Source organism: Amblyomma mixtum, chromosome 7, assembly GCF_055824585.1.
Source record: "Amblyomma mixtum isolate Tamu chromosome 7, ASM5582458v1, whole genome shotgun sequence".
Taxonomy (NCBI): domain Eukaryota; kingdom Metazoa; phylum Arthropoda; class Arachnida; order Ixodida; family Ixodidae; genus Amblyomma; species Amblyomma mixtum.
Genome location: NC_143018.1, coordinates 29,295,207 through 29,312,195, shown reverse-complemented (window position 1 = coordinate 29,312,195; position 16,989 = coordinate 29,295,207). Strand labels below are relative to the sequence as shown.

General features: G+C 45.0%; 1 protein-coding gene across 5 annotated transcripts in view; it reads left to right on the top strand.

Moving 5' to 3' along the window:
• The first annotated feature begins 5,501 nt into the window (after positions 1-5,501).
• LOC149335489 (calcium-activated chloride channel regulator 1-like) overlaps positions 5,502-16,989 on the top strand; it is a 38,328-nt gene continuing 26,840 nt past the window's right edge. For 2 of the 5 annotated variants that reach the window (XM_089552161.1, XM_089552157.1), the window contains exon 1: positions 5,502-5,635. In XM_089552161.1, the coding sequence (XP_089408287.1) occupies positions 5,610-5,635 (26 nt within the window). In that variant the 5' untranslated portion in view covers positions 5,502-5,609. Of the gene's footprint in view, positions 5,636-11,331; positions 11,473-15,567; positions 15,657-16,989 lie in introns of those variants that run through there. The other 3 variants (XM_089552159.1, XM_089552158.1, XM_089552160.1) reach the window with 3 other exon arrangements.

Genomic DNA, 16,989 nt, shown 5'->3' with positions numbered 1-16,989 from the left:
CACATTCTTTGTGAGCATTCGGGCAGTGCAAGTTTGTAGGCAATTGCTTTGACAAGGTTAAGATAATAAGTAAATTGACCTGATTTATAACTTAACAAAGCTAAATTATATATCTTTTTTATTAGTTTAAGTGAGAACTTTTCAAAGTAAAACCTATAGATGACATTGAGAAAACTTCGCATGAAAATACCTGGAAATAATAAACTCCACGAAACATGAAAATACCTCGCGAATAGGAGCGCCCGCATGGAAAACTGTGTATAATAATAGCCCGGGGACTTTTAAAGCGAAATGAACTAGGTAATTTTGTGAGACAGAAAGTGCATAATTCGATCAAGTGAATCGATCCAACTGAGGGGCGGAATGAATATCCGCAGGTTACGTAATGTGGAAAAACGGGAACAAGTGGCCCACTACACTCTAAACACGAATTAGCCTAAATAGGAGTGAACTAGCGCACTTCCTTTTAAATCTGCATAATATCTGGGGTAGATTTCAATCACTGAGATAATGGAAGATTTCCTGTCGGCAACACAATCAAATTCCTCTTCAAAACAGGAGAACCTTTAGCAGTTCCGAAGATATTAGACGAGGTTTTGATCCCCCTATTTTCTAACCTCAGTACATCCGGTACCGCGTTCAAATGCCTACTTTGACTACTAACTTCATTTCGTTAATGTGATTTCCGGTGATAATACGACTTCTTTGCCAGGAGTAAACATTCCGTATATTTAGTTATCGAAATAGACCCCTGGATATGGACAGCATACCCTGCCCTTGAAAGAAAGTGCGCTAGAAGAAAGCTTGCTCTCTTTTCACTCCCATATGGGCTAATTCGTGCTTAGAATGCAGGGCAACGCTCTGAATGCTAAGGGTACACAAACAAAACCGTAGGCAGCCAGATATAACTTGGAGGGATGAGGTCAGGAAATTTTCTGGTAGGGGGTTACGGGGGCGGCAGCCGCGAGAAAGGGTAATTAGAGATCAAAGCAGAAAACGCTGTCCTTCAGGGGGAGGAGTGCGCGACTTGTGATAGTTATGACACAAGGCTACGTAACCTAACCTCCAACCATTATTCGAACTAGCCAATCATACAGTGAGCCCACCAGTGCCAGAAGTTCCGCAGACCACATGACGCGGCCGCCGTAGCGCGCAATTATAGTCACAAAGCGAAACAAATTCTCGCACACAGTCGCGGTGAGAACGGCCAGGTTGGTTGCAGTGCGCGTTCTCGCCGAGACAATGCACGCTCATTTGAAGCTGCCGTTCCTTGTACACTGAATACTCAGCGCTTTTAGAGCCATAGCTTAGCATCTTCGTGAAGGATATTAGCGGTCCTATTTTGTGACGTTTTATCGAGAGGTGACGTCCATCGACACGAAGCTGATAACTAGATGGGCATGCAAACGACCAATAACTGGCAGGGCTGGCCTGGAGGTGGCGTCACAGTATACCTGTATCACCGCCGCGTCATGTCCGACAGCGCGAAAAATAAAGCAGCCACAGCTTGCGCATATATATTGGCGCGTACAATACAAAAACAGATGCTAACCAATGTATTTTAAGCGAATAGACTATAAATGTAATGCGATTTTTTAAAATGCCTCGTTTCAGAAAAACCCGGGTAAAAACGGCCGTATTTGAGTCGGTACAGCGTTAACGAAACAAAAAGAAAGGAGCTAATTTTTCTCCCACTTTTTGATTTGATTAAGCGTTAAATAACACAAAATTGCTACCAAAACTGTACTGTCGTGCCTGCTCTGCGCAGAAACATGCAATGGGCTGTCCTACCTCTGGTCGAATCGAGAATCTCGACTGAGTTAAGAGTAATAAGTGTTTGCGTACTTCAGCGCAACGCGCCGTATTCGTACGAGTGACGCTCTTGTTCCTATCGGATAAGAAGAGTGCATGTCTTTCTCAATGGCCTGCATACCAACTTCACTGACAATGCAGCGCGTTGCAGAGGTGTCTGCTCGAGAATGGTTGCTACGCACAATTGCCGCCGAAGGTTTTCACGGCGTGAAAGTAATCAGCGCAAAGCGGATCACAGATTAGGTTTTTGTACGGGGTATCACTAGGAACCACGTCACGCACACGCGGCAGCTGATTTGAGTGAGTGGGCGATAAGGTTAACAAAAACAGGGCACCTTATTTGCAACGTGCGCGCTCAGAATCGGAATAATCAAAGGAAAAAGTTCAGTGCATAAAAGACGAGGTATTTTTATTTCAAATTTTTGAGGAGCCGACCGAGGAGTTAAGGTATAAACATCTCAAACTAACGCGGATCAATTTCCGCGTACTGTCAGATCAAGCCAATCACGCCCAAATTGGCTTATGCAGCAATTTGTTGGAGCCTTGCTATGACAGTCCATTCTCTGTTGCCCGTTGTTCAGATCCGTTGCATAGATGCTGTCAGCCAGCAGAGAGTCACCGGACTCAATCCTACAATACCAACCTATCAGCGTCATCACCCAAGGTGGGAGTGCCCACCTTAGGACTTCATTGCGTTTGCATTACCCTCTCATTACCTCTTTATTTATCTCAGAACCTGGTGTAGCGACTGATAGAAACAACGCGCGTCACTGAAGACGTAGTACCTTGCTTTTACTCGCTTGCCGAAACACCCCTCCAATGTTTATGTTACTACGTCGAGCGGTTTCACAGCTTGCGCCTTGCTTATCTGTGACCATGACGCTCTTTCATCTGTGTTTCCTCTCGTGGTGGCACAGTCAATGCGAAGTTGGCCGAAGGCAGGGCTTCCCAGGCGCTCTCCTCACATGTACACCACTCGCAAGTAGTTCTGCGGACTGAACCCATCCCTGCCGTTCTTGCAAGCATATAATGCAAGATGACTGAAAGAGCCGTACGTTCAGTGCGAAATTTGGAGGCAATGCCGGATGCTTCACAAAAGCGTACGCAGTTCATATAACGCAGGTTGAGCAGCACACCGCAGCCCTTATAATAATGGTATATAGAGACTCTATAGACTTCTCATTGACACTATTGCATTCCTATTGATGATTTTGTCGATTCATAGTCTATCGACTGTCTATAAACAAAAGTCTACGGAAAGTGCATGGCCATAAGTGTATAGATTGTCATAGAGTGTCTATAGAAGTTGTATTGCCTATAGGCTGTTCTCTGGATTTTGTCAATAGGCAGTTCATAGACTCTAGACAGAAGTCTATGGACAGTCTATAGACACTATAAAGAAATTTTTGTAAGGTAAATACGTTACTTAAAAAATTGCCGCTGGGTACTCAGGTTCTGGGGAAGCGATAGAAAATGTTTCTGTGAGGTCGAGTGGAAAAATTGCCGAGCAAAGTGTATTAAGGCTATCCCTGCTGGCATATATATCCCTGCTGGCATATAGGTATAGTCATTTTCAAATGCCTCTGATGAGAACGAATTATGGTATATGCAGCACATTGATTACTTAATTCCTGATTTACTTAATAAACACCCACGTATTATGGAACTTCTGCAGCAGCCTCGTTCCCCCTGTAACTTCAAGAACAATGTTAAAATGTACCTTCTGTCTCTGTCTCCTCCATAAAGTGTCCAGTTTCTAGTTTTTTTTGTTTTTTTTACTCGCTGAGTGTATGTCCAGGTTCGCTATTTTTGGCTTTGTTGTCCTAAAGACGTAGGAGGCATGCGATGCGGTTTTCATTGTTTTTGGTTTGCGTGCTATTTATCCCCTTGCCTGTATGTTAATTCTGTGTATCTCATTGTTTGCTATTTCAATTTTTTTTGTCCTAGAGACATTTTAGCTATGCGTTGTTGTTTCCTTCATTTTTCATTGCATCTGTGTTAATTATGTGTAACTCATTGATCTTTACATATAATTCATGTAGTACGTATGCGATGTTGTTACTTTTCTTGTTTTTCTTTTGTGTACTTTACTGTGTAATTTGCCACCCCCCTGAGCAATGTAACGGGTGACGGGGCCACGTCAGGCAAAAAATGAATTGCCTTTTGTCCCGTCACCTCTGACAAATCGTTGTCAAAATAAACTTCACTTCACTTCACTTCACTTCATATTAGACCTTCAATATCTCGAAATAATGAAAATATCGGATTTACACAGCATTACGGTAGATAATATGCCCGCATTGAGAACACAATGTTACTAGCGGTTAAATTTTTAGGTTTTTATCTCAGAACCCAGTGTTCGGTTTCTTTACGAAGATTATTTTTTTCCTCCGGAGGAAAGAATTAAAGCATTGCTTGGCTTATTTAGAGTTGTGCTTTTTCAAGGATATGTTGCCGCCGTTATCGAAAGAAACCGAAGTTAAATGATTCAGCCGTCAAGACAAAACTTTGGGTCAAATTTGACCTCCTAAAGGCGCGATGCTGTATTCGATTTCGAATGTCGCACTGGGTTGAACAAGAAGACAATGGGGCATGGCACAGTCTGCGTGTCGACTCCAGCGATGGAACTGCTGCTTAACTGTCACGATAGCCGGAGTATGACACTTTTTCGTGACATTGATGCCTTTTCCGCGTCACATGTCCTTATATGCATTGGTGCAACCTATTTAATGAAGCAACTGGGATGACAACAGTGAGGAGAGGAGATGCGCGGAGTCTCTCAATATACAGAGGCGTGTCGGGTAGTGGAGCAATGACTCAAAATGAACAACTGCCCTGTTCAATTCAAAGGCACTAACATCTCACCAGGCACTAGGCTGGCGTGCATGATTCATTTCGTCCTTTGAATCTTTAATGCCTGCTTATGATCATGCAAGCTGTTTCAACCATGCCTCGGATACGTACCTTTTTCTGTCAAAACCAAATTTGGAAAATTGAATTCGGCGTACTATTTTGGCAACCAAAAATTCCAACCCCTAAATATAATAATTTGAGACATCAATTATCGGCAGTTGTAATAAGCAGTTTTTCTAATTCGTGCAGCTGGCCCAAGCACAGTGAAATATCAAATTTAAGGCCTGTAACGAAGTCTGAGGTATGCAACAGTAAGTAGTTTTTGATCCAATGAACGTCTGCGACTGCGAGTGCCCTTGTCTGGCGCTCGCAAATTCGGGCCTTTTTTTCACACCGCTTGCACCTAGCGGCGCCAAAAGCTTGAGCGTAATACACTGCCCACTGAAAATATGTTGACAAACAACTTTCTACGAAAGCTCTAAGCAATAATGAGTGCATGACTAAGAAATGACATGCCGCTAATACGCTACTAAGGAGTTAATGTCAGCATGTGAATGGAGTACTTAGTGGCCCGTGAAAACATTGCAGATGGAAATAGGTACCCCAAACAATGATATCAAGGGGCACGCGGCCAAACACGCAATAATGGGGAATAAGCCACCAGCGACGATAAGCATGTTGTTAGATGTGGACTTGGACCGCCATAGACATACTCTTTGGAGGACACTAGATGATAAAAGCCGGGTAAGTGGAACGCAGGCAGTGCCGCCAACCTGGAGCGTATGGTTAAGTTCAGGAGGCGTTGCTTCCACAAACAGGAGATTAGCAGGACCTTAAGATAGAGGCCTGAGTTTCTTTTCCTGAGTACACCCGTGTACACCGAGTCCAATCGTCTCACACCCACTTCCCAAGTACAATGGTGTTCCAAGGGCCATAGAGGACATATGGATCACGGAATGGGTGTCCCTAGGTATGTTACCTCTTCTTTTTATGCCAGCCTGGTGAATTTGGGCCATGTGGGAGTTATTGCCGCGCTCTGTTGGCAAGGGAAGTGGAACAACCGTCGCTGTCTCTTCTTCGGATCCAGGAATTAGGATTTTATGTCAGTGCATAAAATTCCGGTTATGCAGAAAAGCAGGCGTCGTCGCCATCGTCGTCTTCAGCAGCGACTGCATGAGCGAAAAATCCGGATTGGTAAAAAAGGTACGTTGCAAATTGGGTACGTTGCAAGTAGAGCAGAAATTTGAAAAGTGATGGAAACATCATAAAACTAGTCATTAGGGATTCGAACCGTGACTCAAAAGTCAGTAGGACACGTAAGTATACAAAGTGAATGAGTGGCGCTGAAACAAAAACTGGGCCAGTAAAACGTCGACCAGATTCCCGTCTGCAGCGCGCACGACAGTATCCTGTCAGCGGTGAAAACTGTCTTGATGTTCAGCGCGGTGGCGGGTGAGAACTTCTACCTCCTGCGGCGAATCGGCTCTAGCAGTGCATCTGTCGCATGCTTCGACTCATACGTCATGCGTGCTTGGCTAACGTTACCTCACGGTTGCGCTTTCTACCCTATCACTGCTTCACAGTTCCCGGGTGGTTACCCTGATTGTGGCTACCCTTCGCGCGCTTACCGATGTGTCAGGAGCACGTTGTAGCTCCGCTCGGGGAATACTGTGCATAAGAGCTCTTGAGAAAAAACACAGCGCACTCCTAAGACACGGACAAAGAAAGGCAAGACGATACAGCGCTGTGCAAGAAAAAAAAAATCCGTCTATATCTATAATAAGAGAAGGCGTAAGCATAAAATCCGTTGCAGGATGACTGTTGCTGATTATAGGACGGATCCAAAATGGCGGTAGATGAGGTCGGATATTGCTCAGGTCCCTTGCAAATACCCGGCTGAACGTGCTCATATCTTCTAAAGTCTTTCAAAGCGGACAGCACGTCTGCTCTGCCTGCCACCTTCGATGGCTTCAGCAGCCGCCGTCCTTAACCGCTTCTATTCTAGATGAATAACGGGCTTCTCGGTGGTTCTCAGGTGATCCTTTCTAAAGTTTTTGAGCAATTCCGCTTATTCGACCATCGACATACCTGATCGCTCAGATGATCTCGGGGCCAGTAGTAACTGCGACTCCGGCCGCAGTGACTGAACGACTAAGGGTTTACTTCTGACTACATAAAAATTTTCCGGTCTGACTGCCGGTTTCTCCCGCAGGATTCCACTGGTCACAAATTCCCCAAGCACCGCATGTAATGCTATTTCACAGCACCTTTATCGACGTTTTAAAGCCTTAAATAATGCGAGTATATTGTTCCTATCTTTTATTATGGACATTGTGATGTACCAAAAAACAAATGAGCACTTTAATATTATGGTAGTTTTTTTTTACTTTTTTTGCTTTGTGTCTTCTTGCACAAAACAAAACTGCGCATGTCAAGGAAGTGCGGCGCACAGAGACACCCGGCCACAAAGGAGTAGTTCTGACGTCACGCAGCGACGTAGGCTCTTGTGACGCAAGTTTGTGGAGGGCAACTCGGCCCTACATTGAACCCTTTGAAGCAGATATAAAATTTTCTTTTTTGAACACTAGAATATAAGTAATATTTTACAGCACTGGTAGCTGATACGCATGATGGGCAGCATATGTAGCGCTCCTACTTTTCGGTCTAGAGAGCCAAGGTGCCTGACAATAAAGCATTAAATTTGCTATCCTATTTGATTTATTTTTTCGTGGCCGAGAGTACGGCAATATTGACAGCTCATTTCAGCCAAATATTTCGTGCGCAGTTTTCGCTATGACAAAACAAGACGTGAACGCTAAACCAAATAAGGGTTCTCAGTTAAGGATTATAGTATTATTATTATTACTGTTATTAAAACGGATATGAACATTTGTGAAGTTTTAATGCCAAATGATTCAGGGAACATGTGACTTCTGCAATTTTTTTCTTTTAGGCAATGTATTTTCAACAGAATTTGTATTTTCGTTGGTGTGGAATTATCCTGACATATTTATTGACTTTGCTTTCAGCTAACCGATGTTGCCGGGCCTAGTCCTGCAAACCTCCAATTGGGTTTGACAGGCCCGAGTGTATGTATCATGTCTCGCCGCAATAAAAGTAGTAGTAGTAGACCTTTATTCGGCCATAATTTACAAGCCGAGCATGTCGACCGCCTGGGCGACCAGAAGTCGCTGTTCTTCGTTCCATTCAGCGCCAAGCTAGTCGAGCCAGGTGGTGATGGATAGAGAAGGTGGGGGTAGGAACCCGACTGCTGAGCAGCCGGGCAATAGAAGAGGCAATGGGCCAGGTTCGCATAGATACAGGGGCAGTTGGGACAGGAAGGGTCCGATCGATAGCGGCAGAGAAAGGTGCGGGACAGGGTGATGACTGCGTTCATCTGGATGTGCCGAAGAAGGCAAGCCTCCGGCACCGTGAGTGATGGATGAGGGGGAGGGTAAAGGCGTTTGTCGAGGCGAAGCTCGAGGTAGACCTCTTTTATGGTGCGGCGAAGGGTTAGTCTCCAACCGTCCTCCGAGGGCTTGGGCCAGGGGATTAACGGTGCCCTGAAAAGAGTGTCGCGGGCGAGCTGAAGGGCCAGCTCATTGCCATAAATCCCTGAATGCTCAGGGACCCAGCGGAGGAAAACGATGGAAGGCTGCAATGCGGTGACAGCTCGTTCGACCTCCTGTTGGAGAGAAGAGGTTAGGGTGCGGTTCTGTACGTGGTGTATAGCGGCTTTTGAGCCTGAATAGACTGTGTACCCTTGGAGAGAGGGAAGGAGGGCAAATGACTAGAGGGCATGGGCAATGGAGAGGACCTCGAGGTACAATGCGTCTGGAGGGCGTAGATGCAGCCCGCTGGTGTGGGTTTCAGGAGCGGGGATGTGGGGATGGTACAGGGCGTAGCCGTAGGAACCTCGGGTATCGCAACAAAATATTAATATTTTTATAAGCAGCAGTAGCAAGGTTAGTAGTGGCAGTAGTAGTTACGGAGGTGGCAGCGATTATTCCGGTCTGACCTTACAAGCCCTTACCGCAAACATTTTTTTCTCCTAACTCGGCACCGGCAATTCTTGCCTTCATTGATAACCAACTCTGCAACATACTGCAATTCTACTGTGTGCGTGAAATCGGTCAGGCGCCACTAAAGATAGAAGACCAAGCTACACGCCTTTCTTTCAAGCTGATCTCACGCCGGTATTCTCAATTCGTGACGTCGGCAACGTGCCCAGTCCAGGCTTTTTTCAGTCCGCTTGATTACCGCACGATACCGATTATGGTGCAACCACCATTCCTGTTTGTTATCTCGCACTGTGATTTGTGCTACGTATTTATTTCGTGCGCAGTTTTATCTTTACGCCGGTTAACGACGAGCTGATAAAGCAAGCGTGTTGCGCGAGCCAAGTATATGTGACGGTGACGTGAGTGCAATATCACCTTGCTCCTGGTGTTACAAAGGCTTAGGAAAGAAGGATTCAGTCCAGTTATCACAGAACATCGCAATTGGTAGATTTTCTTCCAAAATCCGCCGTTTGTCGCAAAGTCCTTGCGAAGCCTGGCCTTAACCACGTGGCAAAAAAAATAACAGAAAAAAGAGAGACAGGAAGATTCGGCGATATGATAAAAGCTTCTCGGATTCATAGTCAGCCTCTAATCAGAAGAACCGCGTACTACACTCCTTGAAACATATGGTTACTCTCACGATAAAGGCATGGTAATCCGAATCCATTAATTCGAACATTAACGCAGGGCCAGGGGTCCACAAATCTTCCGTGTAGCGCATGCTAAAGCGCACTGACCAAGGTGGGAAACAAGTTTCTGCATTTTTAAAACTGCAGTGCACGTGTACCTTTGAGCTATCCTGGTAGCGTATTTAGCGCGCCTCCAAGAGTGTTCGGCATCATTCACAATGTTGTTGATTGTCGTCGTCACATCACTGTTCTGAGAACTTAATCTCCGTGTTTTGGCAGGTCACCAAGCCTTTTGCACTCTCGTTTAAAGAAATCTGCCTGCAGCAGTGGATCGAGCTCAGCTTTGCTAGCGTACCCCGTGACGTCATGATCGCCGCGACGCCATTGCCGCACTACAGGGATGTATCGCAACCAAGTCGTCATGTGCGTCCAGAATAAAAAAAAAAACAAGACCTATATTTAAACATCTTAGTTTGCTTAGGGACGGCGACGTAACTACTGCTGAAGGAGTCGTCATCTGAAGCATCTGAAGGAGTCGTCATCGTCGCTGGATGAATGCGGTTAATGTGACGTGCGTGTTTTCTTTTAATCTTTCTTCTGAGATCTCTTTCAACCCTCTTCAGTCGGCTCGCGGCAGTGATTGTGTCCCAGCGGACAGGACCGCGCACTTTTTCTTTCGTTCTTTCTGGCGCCACTACTACCAGCCACCAGATATATCTTCATAGAAAGGTTAAGGGGCGTTTCCTCTTCGTGTCTCGTTGCTTACAGCATCGAATACCTGAAGCGAAGTAACGAAAAATTTAATCGTGTCACTACCACAAAACAATGAGGCATATTTACTTTCCTATTCTCTACTTGCAGAACCCGATCGAACATTACTGAAAGGGTGAAACGTGCATAAGAAATGGGAGACGTCATTATTAACAGTGATGTGTGAATATCAAGTAAATGCAGTTAATATAAAGGTTGCACACAGCCGAAATGCAACACATACCTACGTAGTACATTACATAAAAAAGTTCTACGTGTGTGAACTCATGTTACTTTTTTCAAAGCCGATACGACAGGAACATCCCAAGTGAAAAGAGCAGTAAAGAATACGACATCCAGTGATAATAATTGGTCGCAATACATGGCAAAAAAAACTATAAAATAGACAAAAAAACACCAACGGCCGTAATGCTATAGTAGTTGTATATATATCTACATATATTTTTTACTGACGCATAAGTAGAATCATGCCAGAAAATATTCTGCCCTGCCACGGTGGCTCAGTGGTTACGGCGCTCGGCTGCTGAACCGAAAGACGCGGGTTCGATTCCGGCCGGGGCGGTCGAATTTCGATGAAGGCGAAATTCTAGAGGCCCGTGTATTGTGCGATGTCAGTGTACGTTAAAGAACTCCAGGCAGTCGAAATTTCCGGAGCTCTTCACTACGGCGTCCCTCATAGTCTGAGTTGTTTCGGGACGTTAAACGCCAATAAACCAAACCTAAACCAGAAAATATTCTGTCCGACATCCGACCAACAAATAAATGACGTCATATATAGTGGAATAACTTATTCGCGTGTTAGCGATCGTAACGAAACATTCGTGTCCGGGAGCCGGTTAATGTGAAACTTCCTTCAGAGGTTGTGATTTAAGCATGTGGCCTGCGATACTTTCAGTCAACGCTTTCGGAACGGAGAAGAGAAGAATATGTCGTGGTACAGCGATCACAAATGTCACTTTGGCCACGAGCGGCCAGCAAAGTGTGGCCCCGAACATTTTTTTAACGCCCAGTGTTACGTTAGGCGGCATATATGGAGAGCATTACCTGTCCTTCTGTAGGCCGCTTATCTTATCTGCAGAGAATGCGCGTACGATGCCTGTGTTGCCGGTGTGTGAGTTGGCGTTCTTTCGCAAAGCTTGGTAAGCCGATAGGCCGGCTTTGCTTTCCAGAGATAAAAGAAAAGAATCTGAGTTGCGCATGTGTCGTGCGCAGAACAGGTGTAGCAATCAGCTTGCCTGCGAATGTTGCTTATATATACCTTGGGCATGAATATGACGCTGGCTAAGGCCTCTACGTACTGCTCTGAGTGCTTCTGCTTTCATCGACACCGGCGAGCAAGAGGTAAGGTAAGCTTCGCTTATATGCTCTCGATGTCACCGCTAAACTCGTCCAGCTCTCGTTCTCTCTTCTGCCTGATTCCCGACACCACACTCATGTCGTCCAATAACTGCTGTGGTAAAAGTTGTTTTAACTTCAGTTTTAGCTCCTTTCTGAAAACTACACTGATTATCTTCCGCTGTTTATAGACGCTGACTTGTTTTGTGGGGGGAGTTTAGACGTCGCCACTCCCATTGGAATGGAGAATAGAAACAACGATAGGGGTTCGTGTACATTGATAACCATGATCACGTATAGCACGTCTATCGCGACAGCACTATATTAGTGCGAAAACGCTACTCCTATGGGTAAACCCCGAGCAAGACCATACGGTGTTTGTGAGTTTGTGTGAAGTGAGGTAAATAAAAATAAATCAAATCATTATCCGTGATTTGGATTCGAATTCGCGGCGGCGCGAGCAAATCAGCTTCACTGGCCACTGCGCGAAAGCATTAGGCTATTTCTTTTTGATGATGATGATGATGATGTCCTCAGGCTACCTTCTCGCTCTGTGCATTCTACATCGTCTTCTTCATCAACTAATACTATTATGAAACTTATATTCGTGCTTAGAGCTATGTGGCAGCAGTGACAGAGAGATGTGCGCTGCATGCGTTGGCGCGGACAAAACAGCACTAGAGCAATACGCGTAGGCGTTGACAACATTGCAGCAGAAACGCGGCAATGGAGCAGAGGGCGCCAGCGTTCATTGGGTTAATGGGCCGATGAAAAAGTCTTAGACGCGCATCACTAGCTTTTTGGATCAATGCAGACTTCATTCCCGGTTTCAGGTACGTGGAAGTGGTGTCCACTTGCAAAAAACTGTGCTTTCCCACAATATTTCGTGCTTACAAATGTTGAAGCGCAAGCCATTTTTTTTTGTTTTCTATTCCATCGAACTAGATGAATAGGACTGAAAGAGACCATTCATAGGTTTTAGGGCTGGTTAGATGTCAGAACCTAGGCCGTGAAAACGGTGGCATAAGACAACGACGAAAACAGATATACTACTTCTGATTATAGTTGAAAAGGAAGGTCAATCATTAAAGCCTCAGAACGGATGTATTTTCACCTCCTGATGCTGTTCCTAAGCTATATGGGACACCGAAGTTTAAATATCTGAGTAGTGCCGACTTTCTAGTGCCTCTGTGCCATTTAATGTGCATTAAAGTGCGAGCAACGGAGCACTTTTCGACTTCGCTTCCATCGAAAGTGACAGTGTTGCCTAGGATGCAACTACTGAACTTGAACTCCGCAAGAGCTCTTTAATCAAACTGGCTACAAACCTCTCCGAAAAACAATGGTCTGGGGTAGGTGAAAGAAAGAGAAAACTAAGAAAGGAAGGCAAATAACATGTTTGTTGCCAACTACGTTGCCTGATCTCTGAATAAGAACTTATGCATAACCTTAGGCCACTTTTTGGTGACAACCAAATGAAACCTCCGCCCATTGAATGAAGCCTCCGAATCAGGAGTTCACTTAAATGTTACAGGTGGCGGGACAATCCCCAGATCTGTGGGCTGGGATTGATCAAGTAGACTATTTGCAATCATCTTTGCCATCGGGGCACTAGTTAAAAAACAATAAAGTTCTCACTGTAGTCTTCGTTTTTCTTCGCGAGAAATTAAAATATTAAGAATGTTTTCCTAACTGTTATATTTACTTAGCCATAGACATTAGGGCGATTATATTCACCCCAGCGCATTTAAATACATTAATAAAACTTTTTTTTGTTTTCTCCTTGACGAAAGCTTTCTCTGCTCTTAACATCATCGACTTCGAATGCGATTTTAAGAGTCTTTTGCACTCCAAAAGACCAGTAAAATTTTTCTGATCGGCTAATAAAGGACTTAGTACTAATAAACGTACAAGAAGCAAGAATATGATACACAATGATATGTGGAAGCACTCAAGGAAAAAGTGGGTTGTTTAGCACTCTGTATACCCAACAGGCATGAACCGTTTAATTTCTCGGGTACATAACCTGTAAAAAGCAGTATAAGCGCATTTTCACTTTTCATTCAACGAAGTTAACATTTTTTCACCTAAGAATGCGGTGGGACCCAGCTGGGCAAACTTTAGATGATATAAACCGTTATCTATAGCCTGGTTATACGTTAAAGATACGTTTCGCGCCAGATATGAATGCCTCCCTAACATGTCGCAGCGACTAAATGGCTGTACATTCTCTTGCAGAGCATTCCTGGTACGTGGAAAAACTGCCAGTTAAGCACGCATAAATCTGTGATAGAAAATCCGCAACTGTACAAACCGAACTGCAGAACGACATTTAATGCATATTCAGTCTGTATAACATACATTCATATTTCTAACTGTGTAACACACCTGCGTAGCATACATGCTCTCAACATCCCTCAAGTTTGTCCAGCGTCCTTTTTTTTTACGCTGAAATATTTAAAATGCGTATCCGAATACCCCAATTGTTTCTTCTGTTGAAAAGCAAGCATAGAAAATTTAACGATTAGCTCCTAGAGGTTAAGACAGAAAATTTCAGCTAAATTAAACCAAAGGCATTTCTAATCGCAATTTTTGTGAGTTCAGGTAATTGATAACTTACACCTTATACCGAAGAGGAGTCCTATTGATTTCACCATCCGTCTTGTACGCAAGATATATGGCAGTTCTATATTGGCGATGTCATTTTCCCATCATTTTCAAATGAATACAGTCGGTACAAGTGACCAGCATGGACAGCAGTTGAGACCAGCTCTTATCTAACGAATATCCCACAGCCTTCTTAAATGACTCCATCCGGAAGGCTTTCTGAATGAACACGAAGGAAACTCTCGAGGATCGTCTGCCGCGGAAGAAATAATCGTAAATGATCCTTACTATTACGATTCCTTCTGCTTTGCAACATGCTAAAAGTATCTTCACAAAAGTTTTAACATTACGAAACTAAGTTGTCATTTGTCTCTTATTTCTGCACAGGATACTTTGGATTCCATATTGTACACATAGAAAACAAGAGATACAAACTCGGTAAATACAAAACAGCCCCCACAAACATGCTGCCAAGCGATGTGTATGAAACTGGGTGTATAGGCCAGAGAGAAACATCGTTGCAGCTGTTAACCACAAACCACAAAGCCCACATTTTCAAAGTGAAAAAACGTTTTCTTCTCAGAAAGACAACTTAGAGCAAAAATTCATTTCATATCTTTTGCGTGCCCCCTCTGTAATTGAGCTTCCGCGCAACGTGCGCACGAGAGCTACAAAACAGAGCCATATTTTATTGAAAATCTGAAACATCAACGCACGGAAATGATGAACGCCTCGACAACCTTTTTCATAGAAGCCTGTCTGTTGTACAGGTTGAAAGCAGCACACAGGTGAATTGCGCAATGCAATTGCGCAATATAAAACCCGCGATATATTTTCTCCTTTTTTGTTCTGCGCCTTCTCCGGGCCAGACTCCCTCTTTTTTTCATTTTTCTTCCTGATCTCCTTTTCATCTTTCTAATAGCTTTTATTAAGTAACAGCTGCTTAGCTCGTCTCTGTCGAATTCCCACGAAAGGCTGGAGCTGGTCCTCTCCGAACTACATGCACTAAACTACGAATGTAGCCGCTGCGTTGTGTCGCCGCCCGCCTTATCGGCACTGGCGATACGAACACTAGGCTGCCTCCATAGGCAGACACGCCCTTGTGCAACAACAGCTCATCAACTGTATTTCATAACTCTACGAAAGTTGCACCGCCTAGATCGCTGGCCGCACTGTCTCCGGCATCCGCCCTCCCTGTGTGATTATTTCCTGTCTTTACGGCAATTTCTCTACTCACTTCTCTGTATATTTTTATTTTGTCTTCCTTGAGTGTCATTGCCGTTGTTCCAGGCTGTACAGGCGCGGACAAAATTAAACAGAGCACGCAACTGTCTTCGAATATTTTGCACGCGTCACCTAATTGAAATTTCCAGCAGTGGTACGCGCATGCTGGTAGAGGAGGTTGGTGGGCTTCCTTGTAGACAAACAACGCTTCGTCATTACCAATGGAGAAAGCGTGATTGCACTCCGAACGCAATGGCCGCGCCTGTACGTTCTCGGCTCACTAATTCAGGCTCCAGCTATCTTGAGGGTTACAGCCATCTTGCCCACTTCAACTGGATCTCATCTCGTCTCTATTGCTTTTTGTGTAAGCATTACGTTAAAATATAAATTGCTCCGGCCACCTTTCTGCGGGTAAAAAAAGGCTGTGGCTCAGCTCGACTGAGCCGGGGTATACGGAGCGAAAGGCAACCGAACCATGAGGCCGATGTCGACGCAGAGATGTTGGCAGCGTCCGCCGCCCTTTTCCGCTTGAGATACTCTGCCAAACTGCCGCCTCAACTACGGTTGTGGCGCACGCGAGCTCTGCTTTTTAGTCCTCCGACATATTATGAGGCATGCGACACAGCTGGCGAAGCGAGCAGAGGCGAGCGCATTGATGAGGCAGGCGCTGTGACGTCATACCAAACGGCGGCGGCGGCTCCGTGGGGAGGCGCACGGTGTGACGTCATGCCAGATGGCGCGGCGAGCGCGCGGCGTCTGCCAGTTGCGGCAGTTGCTAGGCAACGGCTCAAGGTCAATCTCTGTGCCTCCTCGGAACACCGCCACAGAAAAATCCCAAGTTCGTGGCCAATGTAGCTTTCGCTACAAAATGATGGGGCTCTGAACACCCCTGTACAAAATGTTAGCGTAATGCCTTCGCCTCTCTTTTCTACCTGGTATCAGCTTCATACGGGCCGACCAACCTGTTTGTATTTTTTTTTTTGGGGGGGGGGGGGGCGGACATTTCTTTCCGCTGATGCCGAACTGATTTTAACGTGATCGCAACGCGGCGACTTCACTTTTCTCTTCACACCATTCGCACTGCTTCTTAAAGGCTGCGAGGGTGTAGACTCCTTCTCCTCCTTCCCTTACCCACACTCACCATGACAGCTGCTTCACATTACGATCCACATCCTTCGCGCTCCTTCGCAAGTGCTGGCAGAGAGCTCAGCGGTTGCGATGTGTTCTAGTGAATACAGTAAACAGGGGGCTAATAAGAGCAGTTGTGAAAGTTTATGGCTCAGAGCGCGGAACTAGTCTGACTACACCCGATCTCGCAACCCTGACGCTAATCACACGGAGCGCTAACGAGCATATCATGAACTGTTCTATTCCAGGACTTGTTTGATTACGCGCTGGTAATACGAGCTACTAGCATTTCATACTATTTTGTTGTTGTGCTTTAACATATACTGCGCATCTCTTTTTTCTTATTCGCCTGTAAGGTTTATTACTCTGTTCTTTTTTCATGTGTGCATGTAAATCTGCTATGTACAGCATTTTCTTTTCAAATTCTTCTGCCTATTCTGTTCGAAAGTGTTCAATATTTGACGCCCCCTTACACAATGCCCTACGGACCTGTGAGGTATTTCAAAAAAATGAATAACGTACGATAAGCAAGAACTCTTGGACTCCCTGACTGCTTTCGTTCCAAAGGT